The sequence below is a fragment of the Oreochromis aureus genome, linkage group 2 (genome assembly GCF_013358895.1).
Source record: "Oreochromis aureus strain Israel breed Guangdong linkage group 2, ZZ_aureus, whole genome shotgun sequence".
In the NCBI taxonomy this organism is placed as follows: domain Eukaryota; kingdom Metazoa; phylum Chordata; class Actinopteri; order Cichliformes; family Cichlidae; genus Oreochromis; species Oreochromis aureus.
Window position 1 is genome coordinate 4,449,669 of NC_052943.1, and position 25,326 is coordinate 4,474,994.

General features: G+C 42.1%; 3 protein-coding genes across 7 annotated transcripts in view; 2 read left to right on the plus strand and 1 right to left on the minus strand.

Annotated features, from left to right (window-relative positions):
• Nucleotides 1-444: 444 nt before the first annotated feature.
• slc7a2 (solute carrier family 7 member 2) lies at nt 445-10,538 on the plus strand. Of its 2 annotated transcripts, none has more exons than XM_031751417.2 (12): nt 445-691; nt 1,789-2,166; nt 2,251-2,406; nt 3,300-3,465; nt 3,611-3,747; nt 3,828-4,050; nt 4,769-4,908; nt 7,288-7,390; nt 7,832-8,043; nt 8,155-8,321; nt 8,424-8,532; nt 9,125-10,538. In XM_031751417.2, the coding sequence occupies exons 2-12, from the start codon at nt 1,797-1,799 to the stop codon at nt 9,304-9,306; spliced, it is 1,965 nt and encodes a 654-aa protein (XP_031607277.2). In that variant the 5' UTR covers nt 445-691; nt 1,789-1,796; the 3' UTR covers nt 9,307-10,538. The 2 variants fall into 2 exon arrangements, with proteins under 2 accessions (XP_031607277.2, XP_031607276.2); XM_031751416.2 differs by lacking the exon at nt 4,769-4,908 and adding an exon at nt 5,165-5,301.
• A 1,729-nt stretch (nt 10,539-12,267) lies between these two features.
• Nucleotides 12,268-18,335, plus strand: pdgfrl (platelet-derived growth factor receptor-like). The gene is made up of 6 exons (XM_031751418.2): nt 12,268-12,515; nt 13,499-13,769; nt 13,849-14,000; nt 15,692-15,985; nt 16,570-16,706; nt 17,280-18,335. The coding sequence occupies exons 1-6, from the start codon at nt 12,461-12,463 to the stop codon at nt 17,466-17,468; spliced, it is 1,098 nt and encodes a 365-aa protein (XP_031607278.1). The 5' UTR covers nt 12,268-12,460; the 3' UTR covers nt 17,469-18,335.
• Nucleotides 18,336-18,443: 108 nt separating this feature from the next.
• mtus1a (microtubule associated tumor suppressor 1a) overlaps nt 18,444-25,326 on the minus strand; it is a 28,595-nt gene continuing 21,712 nt past the window's right edge. For all 4 annotated transcript variants that reach the window (XM_031751413.2, XM_031751414.2, XM_039615665.1 and 1 more), the window contains 8 exons: nt 24,935-25,001; nt 22,645-22,859; nt 22,412-22,517; nt 22,199-22,272; nt 22,004-22,099; nt 21,294-21,410; nt 21,110-21,207; nt 18,444-19,483 (listed from right to left, as the gene is read on the minus strand). In XM_031751413.2, the coding sequence (XP_031607273.1) occupies nt 19,255-19,483; nt 21,110-21,207; nt 21,294-21,410; nt 22,004-22,099; nt 22,199-22,272; nt 22,412-22,517; nt 22,645-22,859; nt 24,935-25,001 (1,002 nt within the window). In that variant the 3' untranslated portion in view covers nt 18,444-19,254. The remainder of the gene's footprint in view (nt 19,484-21,109; nt 21,208-21,293; nt 21,411-22,003; nt 22,100-22,198; nt 22,273-22,411; nt 22,518-22,644; nt 22,860-24,934; nt 25,002-25,326) is intronic.

A 25,326-nucleotide genomic window follows, 5' to 3' on the forward strand; every position in this document is an offset into this window, starting at 1 on the left:
ACTTCTACACCCTTCATTGACCAATCAGGGCTTTTAGCAGCGCTCCTGTGCGCTGCACTGGGTAAACAGTACTTGCGTTTATCAGAGAAAGTTGCCCAATCATGTTGCCCAGTGGTCAGTAGGCACGTGGTCAGCTGGGAATTTTTAGCCTGACTCTGTATTAGAAATTACAAAAAAATAAAAAATCCTTTCCCCATTACTGTAAAACCTCATTTTTTCTGTGTTATCTTGTGAAGGGAGCTTATTGTGCAGTTCCTCCACAGAATCTTACTCCCACAAACCAAAAGCATGGACATGTCCCCCCCTCTTCCACCCATTCCCCAACCCCGCTTTTAGGAGGAGACCCTTGGGTCTCCTCCTCCCCTCTTGCGTCCCTCCTCTAGGGACGTCAGTTTAGGGGTAAGGCAGGGGCAAATCCTATGAAGAAACACTGAGCGATTGAGGGGAGGAGTGAAAACTGCTGCTCTGTATAGTTTATGTGACAGCACAGTGAATGAGCGCTCAGCACACTGGACAGATTTGAGGCTCCAGCGCAGATCTGTAGGTGTAGCCTCACTTTTACCTGAGCTTCACTGTGCAGCTGATCTTTCAAGCAGTGCAAGGCAGAAGAAAATAACTGAGACGTCTAGCAGCTTTCTTTGGTTCTGTGTCTCAGCGTGAACCCCTCGTTTTCCTACTCATCTGTTCTAAGGTAGGTCCGCATGTCTAATGAAGTAGAAAAGTGTTCAAACATGTGAAAGTTTTTTGTTTTTGCAAACTAACAGTTTAGCTGTGAGGAGTCTGGTGAGCCTCACTTTAAGATCTGTACCACATGTTGCATGCAGTCATGGCACAATCTGAAACACACACGACCTCTTTCCCAGCAAACTACAACTTCTACTTGCCAAAATCTTATTTTGCTCTCTGCTATCTTCAGTTTACATCCACTGTATTTATGGGGATTCTGTGATGCTGCCCACATTGTAATATTAATGAGCCATCACACTGAAAACTAATATCTCCTGATATTAAATAGAAATAAATAAAAATCTGCATTGCAAAGACATCAGTGTAGATTTGGACTGTTGTCAGTGCTATTTTATGGTCACGATGATCAAAGTTTAAGTTTAAAGAACGAGTTCTAACGTCAAAGAGAATGAGCAGGAATTCACAATGGAGCGGGAGTATTCATGCCTATTTAACATATTGTATTCATGCAAATATTTTCAGACAGCTTCCCCATCGATCTCATAAATGGAACAAGAGACATTTGAATGAACACAAAGGAGGTTGTGCAGTCTGTCTTTTAATGTCCTTTATATGTAATTAGTACAGAAGGCTGCTGGAATGTCTTTCATGAATGCAGCTCTTTGAGTAGCACGATAATCCTGAACAATGCATTCTGCTTGGAGTCTTTACTGTATGGACCTTTTGCCAGCAACAGCATTTGGCAGAATTCCTAGAACTCATAGTTTGTAGGGTTAACGTTTCTTTCGACCCCCCACTTTTTGGTTAATCTCAGAGGTTGTGCAACCTGTGATTTGTCAGCAGAGAACAAGCTGTAAGTTCAAAATGCAGAGCAGGTGCAGCTAACTCAGACTGCACTTGCACACTGCCCTTTTGGTTGCGCAGTTCTGGAGCCCTGTGAGGAATTTTTAAGATGTGATTTTCTTTCTCTTGGTTGCACTGTGATTTTTACAGGTTGGTCTCATATTAATAGATCCGTCCTATTACATCATCAACTCATGCCCCACAACATGTGAGCAGACTGGTTTATTCAACATTTTTCTTCTCTTCGCTCTCTCTCAGGTGTCAAAATGCTGAAGCAGGTTCTGTCATTCAGCCGCTCCTTGGTACGAAGGAAAGTGGTCGACCTAAACAGCCTGGAAGACTCCAAGCTCTGCCGCTGCTTGGGAACCCTTGACCTCATTGCTCTGGGAGTGGGCAGCACTCTGGGGGCTGGTGTGTACGTACTGGCTGGAGAGGTGGCCAAGGGAGACTCCGGTCCCAGTATTGTCATCTCCTTTCTAATCGCCGCCCTGGCCTCCGTCATGGCCGGCCTGTGCTATGCCGAGTTTGGCGCCCGAGTCCCTAAGACCGGCTCCGCTTACCTTTACAGCTATGTCACTGTAGGCGAGATTTGGGCCTTCATCACTGGTTGGAATCTAATCCTTTCTTATGTGATCGGTGAGTTAAGGGCAATGCTCAAATTCCTTTTATGCAAAGAAGACACCGGCTCGCCAATGGCATCTTTTCTTTGTTTCCTCACAGGCACCTCCTCAGTTGCTAGAGCATGGAGCGGCACATTCGATGAAATGATAGGAGGACACATAGAGATATTCTGTAAAACCCACTTCAGCATGAATTCTCCCGGTTTGGCCCAGTACCCTGACTTCTTTGCGGTCTGCCTGATTCTGCTGCTCTCTGGTAAGGCAGCAAAACAAAAGCTGAAAATCACAAGCTTCAAGTCAAACCGTTGACACACAGGCTCCAGCGAGTAAATGAAATTTAGAATTGACTGCATCTTGAGCAAGCTTATGAGCCACGGCTGACATAATCTAAAACAGGAAAGCAGGGGACTCTCGTGTTAAAGAGGGCGAGGGACCCCAGAGGGTTGTGTGAGTCTGTTAGGTGCACACATGCACCCTGTTTTTGCAGCTCCTACAGATTTTCATCACTTAAGTCAAAGCATAAGCTGTGTCTTGCTCACATACAGTAATTTGGAGAATTTTGCGTAATTGTACTTGTTTTTGTTACGTTCAACCCTTTGACCCTCAAACAATTTAATCATGGGTTTTTGCTCTTAGCCTGCCAATACGATGATTACATTAAGTCAGTAGGACTCAGTAACAGTCCACCAGTGTTTGGTTGTTTTTGTGAGGATGGCAGATATACAAGCTATGCAAATGTAAGATAATCCACAACAAAATCTGAGTTGGGAAACAAGGCAAATAATGTTCTGCCTCCATTCTCTGCAGTTGTTGCACACACTTCTGTTAGTTTCATTTGAGGATTTGTACAGACATCCATGTGTTTCTCAAGATAAGCTGTGATAACTTTGATAATCCTCCTTCATGACATAGAAACCAGTACAGACATAACCTTTTACCCAGGATGCTAATATAGCATGCTGATACAAAGCAGGTAACTTTTTTTTTATAATCAGCCGGCAATCAGTGACAGCTGGACTTGAATCCTTGCAGGGTTAGATTTTAGGATCCAAATCAGTAATATATTTATTTAAGTTTACTGGAGTTGTGCAGACATTTTAAATATTCTACAACAAGCATCTGAGCTCTGTTTTCTATCTACACATTCAGGACTTCTGTCCTTTGGAGTGAAGGAGTCAGCCTGGGTCAATAAAGTCTTCACATCGATCAATGTGCTCGTGCTTTTGTTCGTTATCATCTCTGGCTTTGTCAAAGGAGACACATACAACTGGAAGATAACCGAAGACTCCCTTATAAATGTCACCATAGCTACAAGGTAATTTATTTATTTGCAGAGGCAATCCTAGACTCAGAGGGGCCCAGTGCAAAGACGCCTACCCTTTACTACATCAGTTAATACGAAACAACATGCAGAGCATTATAAGCAGTATTGCTTTCAGTCACGAGTGTGCATGTTACAGGAACCTGTCTGTGACAGCCAATGTGAGCAGCGATTATGGCGTTGGAGGATTCATGCCCTATGGTTTCAGTGGGACCTTAGCAGGAGCTGCCACCTGCTTCTATGCTTTTGTTGGCTTTGACTGCATTGCAACAACAGGTGAGTCACGGTCGGGTTGAGTTTTATTGTGAGTTTTACGAAAGCAGAGCTTCATGTTTTCATGCGTCTGTGTCTGATAGGTGAGGAGGTCAAAAACCCTCAGAGGGCCATTCCCACTGGCATCGTGGTGTCACTGACCGTGTGCTTCTTGGCATACTTTGGCGTGTCAGCTGCCCTCACGCTGATGATGCCCTACTACCTACTGGACGAAAAAAGTCCCCTGCCTATGGCATTTGAATATGTGGGTTGGGGCCCTGCGAAGTACGTGGTGGCTGTGGGTTCACTATGCGCCCTATCCACAAGGTAACCGCTGGATTTGTTTTAACAAATCAAGCTGCATGCATTAGAAAATGAACACATGTGTTGCTACAGCAAACCTTTAGATATAATGCTACATTTGTGATCACTGTGGACGCTGTCAGCTGGGGATAAATGGGGCTGAGATTTGGTTGAAAGTTTTGACCACATATCTCCAGGTGTGTCTTGTTAATGGATTGATTCTTCCTTCTTAATCTGTGGTGTGGTGGGTGCAATATGTAATTGTGTCTGTTTTGAGACACCTGCATGACTCTGTGATGTCATTCTTACATTTAAAGCCTCTTCATATAATGAGAAAGTTGGAGAGTGTCTCCAAACTATCTAATGGTGCAGTCTCCATTCTGTCTTTCTTCCCTGAGGGTCTATAAATCGGTTTACTATCAAGAAACCTTGGTAAATCTCATTGAGGTGAAGATGAGCTGATTGGACTCAAAGCAATGTTGTATTTTTGCCAGTGCCTGTAATTCGTGTATGCTTTTACTGTAGTGACTGGCATTAATATCCTTATGCAAGAAAAGTGTAATCCCTTTTAAAACCTGATGGGATCGCACACCGCTGTTAAACTTGAAAAAATGATGATACTACCTTCAGGAAAGAAAGACATCCAGTGTGTGTTTCAGCCCTATGTGTGTGTGATTTACTGTCTGGGTTTGGGGCTTTTGACTAATGTGTTGGTCTTGCATGTCTCTGCTATCTCATGCAGTCTGCTGGGCTCCATTTTCCCTATGCCTCGTGTAATCTATGCTATGGCAGAGGATGGGGTGCTTTTCAAAGCCTTAGCCCGAATCAATCCTAAGACGAAGACCCCACTTATTGCCACTATGAGCTCCGGTGTAGTTGCAGGTGAGAGCCAGGGAGAATCCAAGTGGGATCACTCTAAGCTAATCTTTCTCCTCACCGATCAACTGTGAAAGACACATCGCAGTCAATGTTGGTTCTGAATCAAATTGGGCCATTATGCTTTTTGCTATTAATTATCTAGCGTGTAAGGACCTTTTCGTATGTCTGTATACACCTGTTGTTCTTTCACAGTTGTGCAGGTGTCATGTTTTCTTTCCCAGAAAGCCCTCAACTTAACCATCAACCCTCTTCTCCCTAGCCTATTGGGCTCCATGTTCCCTCTACCACGCATTCTCTTTGCCATGGCACGAGATGGTATTCTATTCAAATTTATGTCCAAAGTGAGTAAGCGCCAGTCGCCTGTGGCTGCCACCATGGCGGCAGGTACCACTGCGGGTAAGCTGCCGGATCTATCATGGGGTTGTATCGTGGTGTTTTTATTTTTTTGTTTTTCTTTTAAAATAATCTCTCTACAGATGATCATTTGGTGACGGTGGCTGCATGATAAACTGGGTGATGGTGTTTCCACAAGCATGCGACAAAACCAACAACCCAGTTCAGACAGTTTCCATCTCCGAGGATATTGTCTGATTTTAGAAATGTTCACCACATGTCCACAAATCCAGCTGGCTACTTTTTGAAAAAGAAGCTAGAAAGTAACTAAATACAAGTGCTGGCCATAATAATAATAATAATAATGGAAGAGTTTTAAACAGGCATGGTTAGAAAGATACACAGACACACAGATATCTGCTAAGCAAATAACACAAGTACTGGCAGTTGATGGTATTTGTTAAATAATTCAATTAAAATGCTCCAAAAGGGAACAACACCACAACCATGATGGAGAGTTCCAGTTTAGTGCAGAGGGAAGCTAGCGAGAATAAAATAATTTCTTTGTTCCAGGCTGTGGACATGGAAGTAAACTGGAAGCAGCTTCAAGTGGCCATTTGGGCGACTGCAGGTGGCTAATTCAGCTCTGGAGGTGTTGAATTAGCTTCAGCTGTACTTTGTGTTTGGGCACAAACAGCAAAAGACAAGTGTTCAGCGTGCTAAACTAATATGGTGAACATGCTAAACAGAATGGGTCAAGTTGTCATAAACGCCAATATTAGCTCAAAGCACAGCAACCGCTCATGGCATCAGACTTTTAGCAGAGCAGAGAAGAGCTGAGGTGAAGTTTTCAACACAGTCACGTAAACCTAGGCATAGGACACACACACACACACACACACACACACACACACACACACACACACACACACACACACACACACACACACACACACACACACACGCTTACCTACTTTACTGACAGTGGACCATCACTGTGCATTTCTGCTGAAAAAAGTAAAAAAGTATTTATTTTATAATCTAAGTATTTGGGAAAAAAAGTTTAAATAAAATAGGATGTACTTGATTCAAGTAGTCTGGCCTTTGTGTGTCAGTGTGGTGCACATACCAGTGTTAATTTTGGATTCAGATTTAGTTTAATCATAGTCTCTTAACTAAAACATAATTCAGTTTTAGTCATAAATAAGTCATCCAAATTATTTAAACTTAGTCTTAGTTGGCTAAATGTCTAAACTAAACAGCTGAATGTAAAGTTGATTCAGTTGACTGAAATTAGATTATTTATTGACGAAAGCGTTGATACATTTCATCATAGTTTTTGTCCTCATGCATTCGTTTTTATTTAGCGTCCCGTCGTGGTCAGAAAACAAAGGATCATTGCAAAACCTATGATGAAAATGATTGTTAGACAAAATTAACACTGGCTCTCGCAGGATTAAGATTGTCTATTTTAAAGCTCTCCTTCTGTGGATCGCACTCATCCAGCTTAGACTTGCAGAGTTTTGTGAAGTGGCTGGCAGATGTGAGCCCTGGGAGAGACCCAGCACACCTGCACCACCACCACAGGCTGAGCACCTGATGGTACCAAGCAGGGGAGCTTTCTTTGATATTTTTGCTTTAATATAATGTTGTGAGAAGCAGCGGACATACCACTGCTCTGCGTCTGAACCATGCTGCTGAGAAAACTTCCATACTGAAGTCTGGTGCTGAGATACAAGCCAAGCAACACGGCAGTATATCTCACATCAAATGACACTCAATATGGAGATGAATACAGCTGTTGTATCATACTGTGGAAATATTCAGCTCTGTTGTTCTCTAGTGAAAACACGTCTGCATGAAATTTAATTTGCATCTGGTGACTGTCACGTTCAATTAGAAGGAAATGGCTTTTCCATGTTACTGTATGTGGGTGTGAAGGATCGTGTGCTGTGACTGTGATCAGTAATGATCCTACCTGCTGAAATTTAGTTTTAAGGGTGAAAGTGTTTGTGTTCATTTCTTTCCTTCTCTTATTGCTTACTTTAGCCATCATGGCTTTCCTGTTTGACCTCAAAGCCCTGGTGGACATGATGTCCATTGGAACTCTGCTGGCCTATTCGCTGGTTGCTGTGTGTGTACTGCTTCTCAGGTTGGTACATTTTTAGATAACTCAAAAGTTTAACTGGAGCACAATCATCTTTGTGTAATATTCTGCAGGAGCGTCTCTAATAGCTTACACAGATGCCCACAGGAATGATTGCCTTGCTTGTTATTGCATCACACCGGTGATGTAAGGGCTGTGAATGGTCTGACTGTACACTGCTCAGTGGCTGCTTGAGTAAATAAAGGTGTTTACTTGCTAAACTGAACTTGCTGCACACCTCTGTAAATATCAGTAAACACGGACACACTTTGCTTGTTCAGTCAAACTGAATCATTTAAATTAAAAAGTCTAGTGCTTTTGTGAAGGATACACAGTAGTTGATAGATGTGCAGAACACTGAGACTACATCAGAACATAACACCGCCTTGCAGCAGAGCAATCTGGAGTTTGAACCTCAGTAAAAACCAACATTTGTCTTTCTTCCAGGTATCAGCCAGATGGAGCTCTGGAGCAGCAGGCGAGTAAAGGTGAGAGGGATTGCCTCGCGTCTGAACAGGGTGAGTCAGACTTGACAGAGTCAGAGTCCCACCTCAACATGCTAAAGGGAGGCAGCTCCACGCTGCAGACTATTCTACACCCTCTCGAGACACCTTCCGAGCGTTCGTCCAGTGTTGTCAACATGTCCGTTGGCGTTCTAGGTAAGTTCACAGTTTACGTTCTCAGTGAGGATTTTTTCTCCTGATTGACTTCAGTCTGTTTTTTAAGGTTTCTGTGTCACAATTAATTGTGTGAATGTCCTCAATCCACAGTGTTGGTGGTGTGTGTGATCAGCTATCTCACCACATACCACATCAACTCCGTTTTGGGTTTGGAAGTGTGGATCCTGGCATCGCTGTCCGTGTGTCTGCTCGTCTTCAGCAGCTCCATCTTTATGGTCATCAGGCAGCCTCAGACTAAGAAGAAGGTCTCCTTCATGGTATGCACCAGCTCTGTAACTCTGGTTTTAATACTAGGTCCTTTGTTATGAGATAACAGCAACTAAAACTAATTATTTTGGTGTGATTTTTTGCCTCTCTAGGTACCTCTTCTGCCTTTTCTGCCAATTTTAAGCATATTTGTCAACATTTACCTGATGGTTCAGCTGAGTGGAGACACCTGGATACGTTTTTCTGTGTGGATGGCTGTTGGTGAGTGCCTTTAGCCATGAGCCAATATAAATTTTTAAGGAAGTATATTTGGGTCATACATATTTAATCTGCTTTGCAAATTTCAGTCATATTATGTTAAAACGGAGGGTTACCTGTTGGCTAATTACTTGTCAATCAAATGTTGTTGGCCAATGAGCAAATGGTTTCGCAGCCATACTCATCCCTCCTTGTCATATCTGTTTATTTGATCAAAGTTTCAACACGAGATTTCAGAAACCAGTGCTAAATAACCTTGATTATTGTCTATGCTAATAATCAATAACCTTTTCTTTGTCTTTTTAAACATCAGCATGTAAAGTTGTTTATTTCTGCTGTGGATTTATACATTTTACCATGAGAGGATATGCAGGGAATAACTCTTGAAAACAGCCTCAAATGGCAATTTGAAAAGTTTATTTTTTGACACTCTTAAGGTTTCCCTTTGGAAATTAATCTGTAAGGGTAAAGTGAGTAAACAATGAAGATATAATAGAGCTTTAGATATGCTGGTAGATTACTTTGGTTACCTTTGAACAGAGTCAAGCTGTTCCCAGTAAGTAATCTCCCCCTGTCCCATCACCACTTTTCTCAGGCTTCTTGATCTACTTTGGGTATGGCATGTGGCACAGTGTGGAGCGTCAGCGCCAGCTCCAGCTTCAAAGAGGCACGGCACAGGAAAACACCAGGAGCAACCAGGAGAAGCGTGACAATGTGGATGCAGAAGGAAAGGAACAGGAGTCTTTCATCTGCTCAGAAAAGACCAGCCAGTGTTAAAGGCTGCCGGCTCATTCACAGACTGTGTGAGGGAACAGATGCATAAAAGCACACAGCAGCTATTCCTGGATGTGCCTGTATATACAGCTTCACCGTGTGTGCTTCACTTACAAGCACATTCAGTCTGCAAAGGCAGCATCAGTATTACGTATCAGTGGCACATGATGAGGAATCGCTCTATGACTGGGATGGGACCACATCCCATGAGTCACATTTGTGGACAAGCATGGAGGGAGAATGGACAGGTAACACACTGGAGAGTGAATTTCATTTATTTTAGCGTTGAAGCAGTCAGAGCAAGGCTGCAGAGGAGCTTTTCCATACACTGACAGGTTTGTACAGGTAAGGTATCAATGTAAAGTTCAATGTAGAGTTTGATACACCAGTAGCTTAGTGCAGAAGGGTGAACGGCCCAGCATTTGGTTGTTAGCCCTTTCTGATGGTCATTACACGTATAATTCTACTAGCTGTGTATAAATCATAATAACTTTTAGAGAAATGTACAATGTGTGAAATAGTTTTGTAGGCACATAACATGTCCTGACGTGACTCACCTGAAAGCACACCAAGTGTTGGTGGTAGTTTTCAGCCATGTGTAGGTATTATGTAACAACCCATAGAAACCTCTGTTATAGTTAATGAGATCTCTGTAACTGTTGCTGTGGTCTCATTAACACGTTCCCCCTGGAGTTTGTTGACCTTGTTACTATATAAATACGAAGACTGTTATTTGATGCAGAGCTCTCACTCTATCACATATATTTTCCTGTTTGTCTGATATTTTGTGATATTTTGATGTAGACATGCTGTTAATATAACCTTCATGAAAATGTCCTCTCTTGTCATCGCTGCCTAACAAAGTATTCCTGTATATAAAATAAGCTCCTCATTCCTCATGTATATATATATTTTTTAAACGGTTTGTAACTGGTTTCAAGAGATTTTGCGTGGTTGTATTCATTCCTCTTGGCTTTTAAGGACTGCTGGTGTTTTCCTTGGAGTGCATTTTTCCATAGATAGAGCATTGAAGCTGTGGTTCATCGATGTGCTCAGTGGTCTGAAAAACTGTGAAACAAATTCAGCAGGTGTTAGTAAGGTGTTCTGCTACAAAGAAGCTCTACACTGACGTGCAGGGGACTGCGATGAGGGTACAGGATGAAGAACGTACTGCAGAAGATGCTGTAACGGAGTGTCACTTATTACCAACTGCACAAATACAATAAAATAAAATGTATTTGTTTAGATGTGTCTTATCACTTGTAATTTCCACAGGAAGATGAACTTTTTAGTTTGTATTTTTTTCCTCAAAAACGTCTCAAAAACAGGAGTGTCCATAAACACACACACTCTCCACTTGGAGGCGCTGCTCAAAAATTGTTCAAGAACAAAAACTCACTATTAAAAGTTAGCTGACTTTCACATATAAACTCTAAGCAAAGATAAATACTCACATTTGTAGATGTGATCTATGCTTTTTAGGCTCATTTCAAAGAAAGTAATCCTCTTCAGGATTTATCTCTGGAAAAACACAAGAATCAGAGAAAGGAGCATTGTGACAGCTTCACGTGTGCTTCAGTCTCATGAAAACATTGACAATGACATCAATGAAGTACCCTCTAACAGTCTAAAGTCTTTGCTCTATGACATAAAAATAAAAGGTATAATTAGCAAACTGGGTCAAAAAAGACCCTCCAGCTCTCTCTGGATTCCCAATGAACTGCTCACATTTTTTCAGGTTACATACATATACATATATATATATATATATATGTATATACATATATATATATATATGTATATACATATGTATACATCACGAAGATGGCCCAAACTGACAGCGTGCTCAGTGAATACCTCAGGCAGCAGAAACCCAAGAAAGAGGAGGGAGACGAGGAACCATCATGGAAGGACAGGTCCCTGCACGGTATGTACCACCGGCAGATAGAGGAGGTGGCTGATATCCAGAAATCCTACCAGTGGCTGGACAAAGCTGGACTGAAAGACAGCACAGAGGCACTAATCATGGCAGCACAAGAACAAGCTCTGAGTACAAGATCCATAGAGGCTGGGGTCTATCACACCAGGCAAGACCCCAGGTGCAGGCTGTGTAAAGATGCCCCAGAGACAATCCAGCACATAACAGCAGAGTGCAAGATGCTAGCAGGCAAGGCATACATGGAACGCCATAACCAAGTGGCCGGCATAGTGTACAGGAACATCTGTGCCGAGTATAACCTGGAAGTCCCGAGGTCAAAATGGGAGATGCCCCAAGGGTGATGGAGAATGACCGAGCTAAGATCCTGTGGGACTTCCAGATACAGACGGACAAAATGGTGGTGGCTAACCAACCGGACATAGTGGTGGTAGACAAACAGAAGAAGACGGCTGTAGTGATCGATGTAGCGGTTCCGAATGACAGCAATATCAGGAAGAAGGAACACGAGAAGCTGGAGAAATACCAAGGGCTCAGAGAAGAGCTCGAGAGGATGTGGAGGGTGAAGGTGACGGTGGTCCCCGTGGTAATCGGAGCACTAGGTGCGGTGACTCCCAAGCTAGGCGAGTGGCTCCAGCAGATCCCGGGAACAACATCGGAGATCTCTGTCCAGAAGAGCGCAGTCCTGGGAACAGCTAAGATACTGCGCAGGACCCTCAAGCTCCCAGGCCTCTGGTAGAGGACCCGAGCTTGAAGGATAAACCGCCCGTAGGGGCGTGCTGGGTGTTTTTCATATATATATATATATATATATATATGTATATGTATATATATATATATATGTATATACACATATATATATAGCTATTCATAATGAGGGACTATTAATATCTCAATTTCCTTCAATATACGTATGGGCATGTGCCTTGACTTTTCTTGTCTAAAAGAAGGACAGTTCACACTGAGGACCAGCAGAGGGCTTCCAACTACAAGTTTCTGCTCTTCAGATCAGAGAAATGGGAGTAAACAGAGGAGCTCTGAAGTTATTTTCCCTCTTCCGTTCAGTCTGTGAGGAGGATGGAGCTGGAAATCTAAATAGGGCAGCTGGAGCCTGCAAATTTCCAGCCAAGCTCCAAGCCTGACTTTCTTTACCCGCTTCACCCCTTCATCGAATCCCCCCGATCTCTCTCCTGAACTTGCAGATTCCTCGACCCTCTGACCATGAACCTCTGGGCTGTGCTTTGCTTGACTCTGCTCGTGGTAGAGCTCCAAAATGGTAAGTCTCCATTTCCACATCTGTCATGTCGATTTGTTAGTGAAGAAAGACGGCTGTTAACGTAATCACGACAGCTTTGGCTGTAACAAGGCAGAAGAGGGAGAATGAGACAATCTGAGGATGCATCAGGACTGGCTGGGGGCATCGGCCTATGTGGTGGGCGTAGAATGGGAGGTGCAATCACGCAGTAGATCTCACTCAGAAACTGCAAAGTTTAAATTCTGTTTATACTCCCTCTGAGGTCTGCAGCCACTGATTAAAAAAAACTCTTTGCATTTTATGTATGCAAAGTGTAAAAGCATGCAAAGGATTTGAGGTTTTGAAAGTTTTTCCCAAAGTGCTCCTGCAGACCAACTCAAACCAGCTGGATCTAAGGTATGCAGCAGGCGTTTTTAATTATCTGGCCTGTACTACCGACCTCTCTCTGAGTTTCCATTAATGCAGCTCTGAGGAATAAAACAACAAATTCTGAAAGTCTACACTTCAAGCTGATTTTTCTTGTCTTTAACGGTTTGTGTGTTTCACAGAGAACAAGAAAGCAGAAGGAGAGAAACGGCTATGGTCATACTGTGCCAGTAACTTGGACTTTTTACACATCCTGTTTTAATGTTGCCACAGCTGGAGAAAGAGCAGCTAACTCAAATGGACAGAGCTGCAGTGTTAGTCATTGTAACCCTAACAATGGATCATTTTAGGGTTTTGCACAACATCCTCACATGGGTTATGGAAAAGTTCACCATGAAGTTGGAAATGAAACCTTTTCTTTTATTTGTATCATGGTCATTTTAAAATGAAAGTCTTTGGGGACTAACTTGAGCCACCCTCAAGTGGCCATTCTAGGAACTGCAGTTTTTTTGCGCTTCCCCTGTTGGTTTCGTTATCAGCCTCGGAAGTTATAGATAGTTAAATGAGATGTTATCTATCATATCTATCTATTTATTATTAGTTTCTCCCCTCTGCACTCTATGGCTCTGTGTTCGCAGGTTCCTGCCAGCAGGTCAAGCGAAGAAAAGACATCGGAGAGAACCGCATCCGGCCAGGTGGGAAACGGGTAAAGGTGTGGCCTACGCTGAAAGACGGACGAGGCAGAGGCCATTCCCTCCTGACGCAGGTGTTGGATAAAGGCCGCTTCCTCCGCCTGGGCCAGAGCACCATTTTGACTCCTGGGACAAACATGGAGCTGCGCTGCAAAGGCAGCAAAATCGGATGGTCTTACCCGACTTACCTGGATACTTTCAATAACTCACGCCTCAGGTGGTGGAAGGAAACACGAGCTACTTAATGCAGTGAATCATTAAATGCAAGCGTCTTATATTTTGGTTCTTGCCTGCAGCATCAAGCAAAGCGACAAGTACAGTCAACTGATCCTGACGTCGCCCTCTGCTGCCGACACGGGGGCCTACAGCTGCTGGGTGATAGTATGTGATGGCACAGAGTGTGAGAAGGACCACGATCGCGCCTACGTCTCATACATCTATTTCAAAGGTAATTTTAAAATTTATTTATATTTTGCTTCCAAGGAGCCAGACTTTCTTCTAACCTTTTAAAGTGGTCTTGAGCAATAATTTTCCAGGCTTTCTGAAGGTCTTCTCAAAGTTTTTCTTTGGACCTTGACTGCTTTTTAACTTACAGTATTTTCTGCAGTATAAGGCACACAAAAAATCCATTAATTTTCTCGTAAATCGACAGTGCGCCTTATGTATTAATTCTGGTTGTGCTCACTGACCTCGAACCAATTTTATGTGGTACATAGCGCTCAAAACTGTCAAAAATGTTTTAGTATGACTTTGGTAAGCTACGAAGCTGCACCGCTTGATGGATTGTTGGAGCATTACGGCTACCATAGTCAGGAGCCTCGCAGAGGAATCTGGGTCCAAAACTCCATCGACTTCAGGTCCCAAAGTCAAACAATCACTGCAGCATCACTGAGAGTTAAAAACTGTCTAAATTCTTTCATCTTTAATAAAAATGATCAGTGTTGCTGCCTTACCAGGTGTAACAATTAAGTTTAACATCCAGGCATCCATGAAAACAGAATTTATTACATTTAACAGAGTTAGAAGTTAGCAGGAAGTTAGCTCGCTAGTTTCCACCTAAACATGATATAGCATGTTCTGACTGAGAGATTTCTGAAAAAATTCAAACGTACAGCTCTGCTATCACTTCTGACATAGAAAACACAGAAAACTAAACAGCAGTGACGTTTGTAGGGTTAGTTAAGTTGGGCTAGCTGGTATATAATGATGTGCTACGTGATTGCTAGCGACACAGCTATGTTGTCGCTTCACTGTGTTTATACACAGTGAAGCTGGAGGATGAATGTTAACTTTTTTCCACTCGATAAAAGTTAACGCGAGGGTTCCCGATGGTTAGGGACGATTGCACTGAAGCCTCATCAAAAATGGTCTCAGTAGAACGGTGGACTGAAAATCCAAAATTGATCTTTTTGGCCGAAATCATTGTCAGTATGTACAGAGTTGGTCAGGAGAGTGAGAGTCCACAGGCATCTGTAAAACGCTGGAGGCTCTGTCATGGTTTGGGATTCGGTGTCAGAGATCTTGTCACAACTGATGGATTTATGAACACAGAAAAGTACCATCAGAATTTTGATCCAGCATAAAAAACTCTGGAAAGAGTTTTGCCCAGTACTCACACCATATATACTGTGAGACAGCATCATTTCATTTGATGCTTCAGCAGGTGATGAGTTCTTTCCATCTGTTTGCAATGTCGGTCCTCGCTGGCTGGAATACTTGGAATACTGGAATAAATATTTTTTCCACAGGACAGATTTGTCCAAAACTTCTGTGAAGCATCTGCATTCAATAATTGTTCATTAATGATTTAATCAGTCGTTCGTTCAGAGCAAAATGTTTGCAGTAAAGTGGAATAAAACAGTCTTTATTTCAAATAATAGCTAAGAATTTAAACCATTGTCAACACTTCCAACTCCCTGCTCTGAGTTAACCGTGATTATCAAAAAAAGTCTTTTTATAAAGTCTTTCTATAACATGGTTATAAATCAGCCATAGGTGTTAATGTAACAACATCTGTATCTCTGTGTTAGCTCTGCACCAGATTGGCGATCTGAACAGAGTTTAGCTATCCTCTCACCCTATGGTAGTTGGGATGGGCAAGTTCTTAACAAAAATATCAATAACTTTTTCTCCAAACAGACAAAGACAACCTCTTCGTTCCATCCACCATGCACTTTGAGATTGTGTATCTGCGCCCAGACCAGCCTGCCGTGGTGCCCTGCCGTGTGACCGAGCCACAGGCCAAGACGTCCCTGCACAGAGAGGTCCCCCCAGTGGAAATCACAGCAAATATGACCCAGATGGCATATGATCCCACCAAGGGCTTCATCCTGCAAAACCCGAGGCCAGAGCACCAGGGAGTCTTCTACTGCAAGGCTGAGACAATGGACACCCCTCAGATCTCCACAAAGTACCAGCTGCTTTATGTGGAGGGTGAGCACATGTCAATCACATGACACCTCATGATAAATACAGTAATGGAAGATATGAACATGCTGCATGTAGAAACACTAGCTATTGCTCTGTGGAGCTAACTGCTACGCATAACCGTTTATCTTACTGACTCTAAGTGGCGATAATCAACATTTCACAATGTTATGAATCAAGCGCTGGTTACTTCTACGACGTCTACTTTTTAAATCGGCTTCCAGGAAAGGGTTGTATTTCAAAAATGTCAAGAGCCTCTTTAATCCTCACTGCTGTGCTTGGTTAATGTGGACGCCTGCCAACTAAAATGGAAACACAGTGTGGATTTTGCAAAAGGGAGGCAGATTCATGCAATGGAACTATTGTGCGGTTTAGATAAAGTCAAGCTGCTGTGGCACGGTCGACTGGCAGGTGGAGAAAAATCCGGATTCAAGTATGGTCCAACTGTTTGAATACCATCAAAAATATATATATATATATATGTATATATGTATGTGTATGTGTGTGTGTGTGTATATATGTTTTTTTGAGTTTTTTTAAGTGACTTTAATACATTAAGGAGATGGAACTTACCTTTCTCTTGATGACAGTTCCCAGTGGGCCACCGTTTGTGAGCCTTGAAGCCTCTCCAGACTCTGTGAGAGGAGGCGACAACGTCAATGTAACCTGCACAGTGCTGGGAGAGCCAGACGTGGACGTGAGCTTCACTTGGACTTATCCTGGTCAGGTAAGAGAAATCCTGGACTAAAAGTCAGACCCGATTACAGGTATTAAAAATGAAAAAGATCATCGTAGTCCTTAAATCGGTAAAGTTAGTTTTTAAGAATGAATCAACGTGTTTTTAAAAGGGCCTTAAAATGTACTTTTTATAATTATAATTCTGTCCAACTTTTTATTATTTAGAAGAACAACAAAGGAGTCTACAGGACAGAGCTGAGGTCAAAATCTATACTTCATGTAATTTAGTATTTTTTTAGTTTAATAATTGGTTTTAAAAGAAGTTATTTAGTTGCACTTTAATGATTCATTAGCCTTGTTCTCACTATAAAATTTACTCACTGCATTTGAGTATTTTGTAGATGCCCTAAAAAACAAAAAAAACCCAACTGTGGTATACGTGATGTTCTCCTTAAAAGCTGACGGTTAGGAGTAAAAGATTCTGTTGCCACTTTGAAAAATGGATTTATCCATTTTCTGTTGATAAAAGTAAAATGGGTTTACATGGCATGGCAATTATGCTCTTTATTGTTGCTGATAACTGTCACAGTGGGAGGAAATCATGTGTTCATGTTGTGTGTAGGGCTCCCGCCCCGTTCACATCCAGACTTCCTGGAGGCTGGTTAACAGAGGTATGGGCTACACCACGCGCGTCACCCAGAGCATCCTGACGGTAGAGGACATGGAAACCATTGACTTTGGAGAATACATGTGTAAAGCCAAGAGCCAGCATGGCGAGACAATCGTGGCGACCACCATCATCTCCAAATAGCCCCAAACAACCCCACCTGCTGGCTCCATCTGATATTTAAGATTTGACACATTGGTGTGCCTTTTTTATCTACGAAACACATGAAATCAGCATGTATATAAATAAAAATACATTTTTGCCAAGTTGAAAAGTTCATGTCATTAAAAGCAAGCTATGGACAACAGTCAGTCACATACATCTATTAAAAAAAATATTTAGAGGTGTCATTTTGCAGCACAACAGTGAGCCTAAGCATGCAAATACCTGAAATCCAAAGAACAGTAAATAGCCAATCACCACACTCCAAACTACTCAAGATCTCAGGAACATCACATAAAAGAAAAGTTGTTTTATAACGTGTGTCATGTGATCCCAGAAGTCAGCAAAACTGGAAAACACAATTTTCTTAACTTCAGAATAACATAATAAATGAAGGTAATAGCACAAGCTCTGGTGGGAGGAGTCAGAATCATTTGGGGCTGTCATGACGACACCACATGGCTGCTGTCACTTCTGGCAGGGGGCTGTGTTGGACACCAAATCAAACATCCCTGACTAATCAGAGTTAGCCTTCATGCTACATTTAAACAGAGTAATGAAGTTGGAAGAAAAACACAGGAGAGTGGCAGGAGTCAGAGTCCCGCTCTGTCTGAGAAGGAGCTGTGTGCCAGGCGGGCGTCTTAATGTGCTCCGTATGTGGAATGTGATCTGAGGGCTGCAGCTTATTTTGATCCAGTGCAACACTTGCTGATATCTCCACTTTGCTGAAAAGTTACTAGTGGTTAGGATTTTGAAATATACTTTGGATTAGGATTATGAAATGAACGTTTGTGGTTTAGCATTTCAGTCAACTAAAGTGAGGGAAATTTGGCATTTAAAGATAACAAAAAACAAAGCATAACTTCAATATCTCCTAAGAAAAGCTCACAAATAGAGCTTCAACATAAAATGTGGATACCACTTTTACCAGTTTTGACTGACAGTCCATTTCACAGCTTCAGTTTAATACAAGACTTTATTAATAGAATATTTAAAACAGGATCAGCACATCTATTATACAAATTCCACACAAAATACTCAGACATTTCCAAGATATGGTCTCTGACACAGACGAGCAAAGCCGCTTCTGGTCAGCTCTTTGCAAAGACACTGACTTTAAAGCTGTGTTAGGAGGCTTCGGTACGGGCTACACATGCAAAGAGACTTGGACTTGCCCCTCGGTCAAAACATGAAAACAAAACCGTACAAGGCCACAAACGATCCAGAACCAAACAACTTAAAACAAACAAACAAACAAAAAAAACAAAAACAAACAAAAAAAACCCAGAAAAAAAAAACAAACAAACAAAAAACAGCCTTTAAAAATAACATAACCAAGGAAATTCTGAACATACTTATTAGTTTTATAGAAAAACAAACAAAAAAAATATGAAGACTAATGTTTTTTTTCCTTCTCCTGCACGTGTACACATGCATGTATTTTACTGCATGTACTGCGTGTCTATGCTGAGCTTCAGCAAAGATAAGCCTCTACAAATAAAGTGTTTCATTACATAGAAGTCCTGAGATTTCCTCTTTCCTCCATCCAAAGAATCAAATTCTAAAGGCAAACATTGTGGCCTTGCTTATTAAGTGCTTCTGTGCAGTTTTTTTTTCTGTAATTCTGCAGTGTCAGAGTTCATCTCATTCTGAATGAGCCAAGGTCAGGCTGATGTTTTGCTAAATGCAAAGGAAACAAAGATGGCTCTTAAGCCCAGAGGGATAACTCAAATGCAGTGTTCTGCTTCCTGGAAGCAGGAGCCCGTTGTTATCTGGGTGACAGGGGAGGGCTGGAGAAGCAGCCGGAGCTGCGAGGTGATTGGAAGTTGAAGGAGTGGGAAGGAGAGGTGGAGGTGGGGGACACCTTGCGTGGACTACTCAAGTCTCCATTATGGAGCTTCCACAGCAGCTCCTCGTTCTCCATGGACAGACGCTTGTTTACCTTGGACTCCTTATGAAGCGACTCCTGCAGCATGGCCTGCTCTGTGGACAGCTGCCTGTGGTGCATCAACACAAAAGACGAGTCAGAGATGAGCAGAGGCCTGAACAAAGCATTTCATCGTATACACGTAGCTTCAGGGCTTTTTTACTGGGGTGTACTGTGACAGTCAGTTGTGCTGCAAGGCTAACCTGCTCCAGAGCAGGTTCCAGATTAGAGAACACCACGTATGAAAACAACACCTACTGGCCAATCAGTTCTCTGGAAATGGGGTCAGCATTCCGGAAAGATCCCCTTGACCTCGGTATGCTGAGAGGAGGAGGATCTAAAATTCTTCAGCATTGTCTCATGTGTTTGTGTTTCTCTGACAAGTTTCATTAATAAACACATTCTTAGACTTTATTCCTTCCAATTTTACAGTTTTAGAAACATTAATATATTAACCTAAGACATCCTCGGACAACTGCGCTGCACTTTATATCACAACTGACTTTATGTCAAATTTAGACACAGACTAAAGGCCTTTACACACCTGAAGCACAAAATCTGTATAAATATTTTATGTTTCAATAATATTATTTTGGACACACCTAGTATTGTTTTTTCCAAACCAAGGTTGATTTTTCAGATTTTCTGGATCCAAATCAACAGATGTGACCAATCAGATCACTGTACTTGGCAACAAAGTGCATTCACAACTCAAATATGCAACGATATGAAAATAGTAGATGCAGAGATGCACAGCTAGATGCTGTTCTGGGTCAGTCGACTCTATAAAATAATGTCTCTGCTTACTCAGATGTGCCCCCAGCTCTGCCAACAAGAGCTCAAACTGACATCCTGAAATATGTACGCGAGCAGTCGTGATGCAGCTTCAGCTCCTGGATGAAACCATGAAATTATCACTGCTGCCTTCTTCTGAGAAGGACTTTACTAATTTAGCAGGCCTCTTCCAGTCTTAATGACCGAAGTACACACTTTAATTTAACAAAACACACACACACACACACACACACTTAATACTGAAGTGTGTGTGTTTTCTATATTTGGATGAGTTTGAATCTCAGTGACTTCCACCTGAAGGCATAAAGGTCACAGTTTTACAGCCCTATTTGACAAACAGTTGGGACGCTGTGGAGGCCCGGTGAGCTGCGTTCACAGTCATTTCTAGACATGCTCGTGAGCCCATGCAGCGATTTCCTTACAGAATCAGGCCTGTTTTTAATGCAGTGCTCACCGACGACCTCAGCCATACAATATTCCTTTCTGGCATTTTCCTTTGCGCACAGAGATTTCTCCAAATTCTCTGAATCCGTTGATGAAATTATGGGCGTCGACAAAGACAAGACAAAGCATCCCAACTTTTTTTTGGAATTAGGGTCGTAAAAGCAATCCCCCCCAAAAAAAAGGTTCTACAACCCCACTGACCTCCTCAGATGGAAAAGGGAATATGAGTCACTTTTTTGGAATCTTAGTGAGTAGCTGCGGCACCAGGATGGTGGCGTGATCGATAGTTTTTGGAATAGAGTGGAGGTGCATTAGAGGTTAGGAATTATATTGGCACACAGGAAAAAGCTTGGTGGTCATTGCATACACTTAATGAATGCAGTAATTTAAAATGAGTCTGTTCAGCTGCTTCACTCTGTGGCATTAATCACTATGAACCCATATGGCGGACTCCTACCTTGAAAGAGCAGCGTGTTTTTCCATGCGGGCTTTGAGGTCTTCGTTCTCTTGCTGGACTTTTTTAAGGCTCTCGTCTAACTTTACATTTTTCTCGGTCTGGAAAAAAAATGAATGAAGAGAGTGAGTTTAAAAGGGAAAGTCTCAGCAGCAGTGCTGAACTTTAAGTTTCTTTATCGTCTGACCAGTTTGTCTATCTCCATGAGCTTCTTCTCCTGTTGGTGGAGCTGTGCGTTTTTGATATCCAGCACCACTTTGAGACTTTGTAGCTCCTGCTCCAGATACAGAGTGTGAGGGTCCTTCTGTGAGTGAAAAGACATGGAGGGAAATTGCTTAGGATCCTTTATGAAGCCCAAAAAAATACAGACCATATATGGGCGGCGGGGGGTGGTGGTGGTGGGTGGTTAATGAGGCACTCCATTACTGATCATGTGTAGTTTTATTAAACTGCTGCTCGTGCCATTTTTTCTGAATAAGTGTATTACTAACAAATATGGAGTGACGGGGTAATGTGAGGTAGTTAGCCTAATTACTATGCCGGGGCACAATACTGAGTACAATTAGAGCCACTTTACATTAATGAGGAGTGGCAGCCTTACTGTACAACAGCACTGTGGGAAAATTAACTCTGGGTGGGGGAGGAATCGAGTGCATATTTCAATTCATTCATTTCAATTCACACCTATTCATACAGTAGAGAAGAGTTAATGAGGGTTAATTACTGAACAAACACAAATCATGGCAGACTCGAGAATGAAACAAAATATCAAGACATTTTTGCATCTGTTGCAATTTTATCTTAAATCTATGTTCCACCTTTCATGCTCGGGGGAAACGACACCACAGTCACAAGATGCTTCTGTATCAGATCTGAGCTATAATAAGCACAGATTACCTGACTGTTTTCAGCCAGCTCTTTCCTCTTCCTCTCCTCAGCAGTTAGCCTCTCATTTAGAGCATTATTCTCTGAGGTCAGCTCGTCAATTTGACTCTGTGGATGTACAGCACAACAAAGACTGAGCAAACCATTACAAAGTCAGCTACAGTCCTGTTGTACGATGACTTAAAAAAAGCAGAAGAGCAAGCTCACAGAGAGAGAAGCTTCAGCATCTTTCAAGGTTTTGTCCAAAGCCTCCAGCTCCTGGTTGTGGACTTTCCTGAGCTCTGAAAGGTTTGCAGATTAAAGTATCACAAAATGAAATGAACACAATGAAAATGCATGGAATAAAAACAGAGACAAATGTTCCAATATTTAATGCCTGCATTATGCAGGTGATGAAGAATATTTGGATTGTTCTCTCACCTTCCAGTGACATCTCATACTGCTGTTTAACACACTGCAGCTGCTCTTCATGGCTTTTCTCGAGGTCCAGCTTCATGGCTTCATGATTTGCTTTAAGCTCTTCAATCTTTAAACAAAACATAAAACTCAGTTTTCCCCACGGGATTAAATAAAATTGACTACTAGATAACGTAGGCTGTAAATCATCTTAAAATTTGCCAAACTAAGAATCAGAAGATGCTGTAGAGACAAACCTGCTGCTGCATGACAGTTTTGGACTGGTCTGCCTCTTCCTGGTAGGCACAGTGAACTTTGTCCCTCTCAGCCTGGTAGTAGGCCTGCAGCCTCTTCTCCAGCTCAGCCAGGTCATTCCGGTGCTGTTCCTGCAGTTTGTGCAGTGCATCCTCCAGAGCAACATGCAACTCCTCATTCTCCTTCTCCAGACGCTCAGATGAATGAACAGAGGAAACTGGAAGGACAAAGTTTTATCATGGTGAAAGCTGACAGCTTGCATTGTATTCAGCTACTCTGTTGATTAAATATCAGTCTGTACAGCTGCAAAGTCAGAGGAAAATTGTCATTAGTAACTGTAAGAAATCTGATGTGTCCTCTAATAAAAGCCTTTTTAGCAAAGTCCTTGTCGATGTGAACATGTGTCACCAAATGCTCTCCAAAAGGAATGGAAAAACTGACTTTCAAGGGGAGGTGCCTCTCACACTTGAGCGCTGATGCCAGCTACACTGCATGTCATTTCCAGACACAAGAAGAAATAGAAATGAGTCCAAATTCTTTCACAACATCTCAAGGCAGATTTCTTAAACCATTTCCAAGATGATCATTGGCCATTTTATCCTTTATTTGCCATTGATGGCTTTTGTTTTCCATCTCCAAATCAGCCTGACAAGTTCCAAACTGTTTCCACTGACAAGTGTTTATATCTGGGCTGAAGTGGGTGAGAGAAGCAAACTCCATAAACTGTCTGCAGCTCAAGTGTCTGTGCACAAACAGTGCAAATATCTGTCAGCTGGCAGGTCAGTCAGTGCACAGAGAGACTGATCGTGTTAAGACAGTTATGAAGAACAAAAATCTTCCATGTTAAACAGGTTGTGCTCCTCTAAAATCAGAATACTTTAATAGTTGCTAAGGAAATTATGTGGGTTACAGTTGATCCAAAACAATAAGAGTAACAGACTGAACCAAATAATACAATAATGTATTATTTATTGTACAATTAACACTAATAAGAATGACAAAAAACCTAAAACATTCAGGACTTGCAACTATGTGCACCTTCAGCAGTGGCTGTCAAATGCTGAATCCAGATGTTGCTCTGTAGTGACACATGTGTGGCAGGTACAATTTGATGTTCTCAGGGTGTCACTGCACAATGAATGTTTGTAGATCATTTCCAAACCAAAGGTAATCTCCCAAACCAAAAAATAGAAAAAAGAAAGTCAAGCAATTACATTTCATTGCCTGAGCATGAGGATCCACCTTATCCAGAGTGGAATAATGGCAGCAGATCCAGGAACAGAGGCCAAGCAAACGAAGGGACAATCTATCAGGCTTTGGCACGTATAGTTCAACAAAGAGGAGCAAAGCGTTCTGCAGTCATGTGACTTTAATGTCCAAACCCCTCCACATAAAACACCTTGTGGCTCATACAGTTTGGGTGAGATGGGGTTTGGAAGCAATGCAAAAATACCATCAACAAATTGCTCCTTGGATAAGTAGAGAAGCTGTAAAGTACACATATAAGGAAATTAACTGAAAGGGAGACAATATTCCTAAAATAATTCCAACAACTTCACACATCCACACAAGTTTACAAAAAGTCTGCCTGAGGTGAACGTAGCTTCCCAGAAATGAAGAATGTGTTTCAGTGCAAATACAACAGCGCTCAGCATATAAGAGCAGTCATGTGGAAGTCCCGCGGCTGTGAGGGAGGGGAGGGGCCACAGTACTACTGCTGCCTGAGGTAAAAGAGATAAAGGCTGGTGTGTGAGCTATGTTTGAGTGTGCTCGGGCCTGTTTGACAGCACTTAAGCTGGACATAAAACACGGATCACTCTCTCCAAGAATTCACAAGGCCTCATGTGGTGTGGCATTCCACCAGCCCCTCCTGTGTGGGTTCAGAGGTCAGACTGCCACGCTGTGGGAAATGGAAATCACTCTAACAAAAAAAAAAGACAAACACAACCAACCACTTGCCTTGGCAACTGATTTTCAGTGGACAAAACAGTTAAGTAAAGAAAGTGCTGCAAGGACAGTCTGTGTGGTCAAAGCTTTATCTGCATCTGGAAATGATAATCTTTAGTCATGAAACACACAAAAGTTAACCCGTGACCACAAACAGGGCATGGCATTAAAGATAAAGTCAAATCACCCTTAAAGATTTCCTTAATTTCTACCAACCTGAACAAAAATCTAAACCTAAGTGATTAAAAATAAAAATCCAGACAAAGTTACTAAATGCAAACCTGCACCAGCAGTGTTTCTTTACACAGCAAACACTTAACATGAAGCCAAGGTGACCCGACTTACCCAGCTCTTCTCTAAGATTGACCAGCTCCTGGGACAGCTCCCTGCACTGCTGCGTGGCTTCATCACGCTGCAGGGAAGAAAAAGGTAAACAGTCACACACACACTCGTGTATTTATTACTACAGCTCTGTTTCAGCACAGTAACAAGACTAAATTGTGACAGTCAAGATTACAAAAGGGGAAATGCAGGTAATGCAATCATCGAATTACTACAGTTTTCCTACTAAAATACTGCCTTGGAAATACGCACACATAAAAACCACCAAGAGCAGCAGCAACAACAACAACAACAACAACCAGCAAACGCAGCTAACAAGAAAAAGCCAGAACAAGTGATACTGAGAGGAACTGAAAAAAGAAAGAGAGAAGAAACTCCCTTACTTCTCTCTTTCT

What these genes read in the sequence shown, in the direction of transcription:
- slc7a2 (XM_031751417.2), top strand. Translation starts at nt 1,797, where the DNA reads ATGCTGAAGCAGGTTCTGTCATTCAGCCGCTCCTTGGTACGAAGGAAA. An exon ending in AATGTCACCATAGCTACAAG is followed by an intron (nt 3,466 to 3,610) that starts GTAATTTATTTA and finishes TGCATGTTACAG; the next exon opens with GAACCTGTCTGTGACAGCCA. An exon ending in GAGCTCCGGTGTAGTTGCAG is followed by an intron (nt 4,909 to 7,287) that starts GTGAGAGCCAGG and finishes TGCTTACTTTAG; the next exon opens with CCATCATGGCTTTCCTGTTT.
- pdgfrl (XM_031751418.2), top strand. Translation starts at nt 12,461, where the DNA reads ATGAACCTCTGGGCTGTGCTTTGCTTGACTCTGCTCGTGGTAGAGCTC. An exon ending in CGTGGTAGAGCTCCAAAATG is followed by an intron (nt 12,516 to 13,498) that starts GTAAGTCTCCAT and finishes CTGTGTTCGCAG; the next exon opens with GTTCCTGCCAGCAGGTCAAG. An exon ending in CCAGCTGCTTTATGTGGAGG is followed by an intron (nt 15,986 to 16,569) that starts GTGAGCACATGT and finishes TCTTGATGACAG; the next exon opens with TTCCCAGTGGGCCACCGTTT.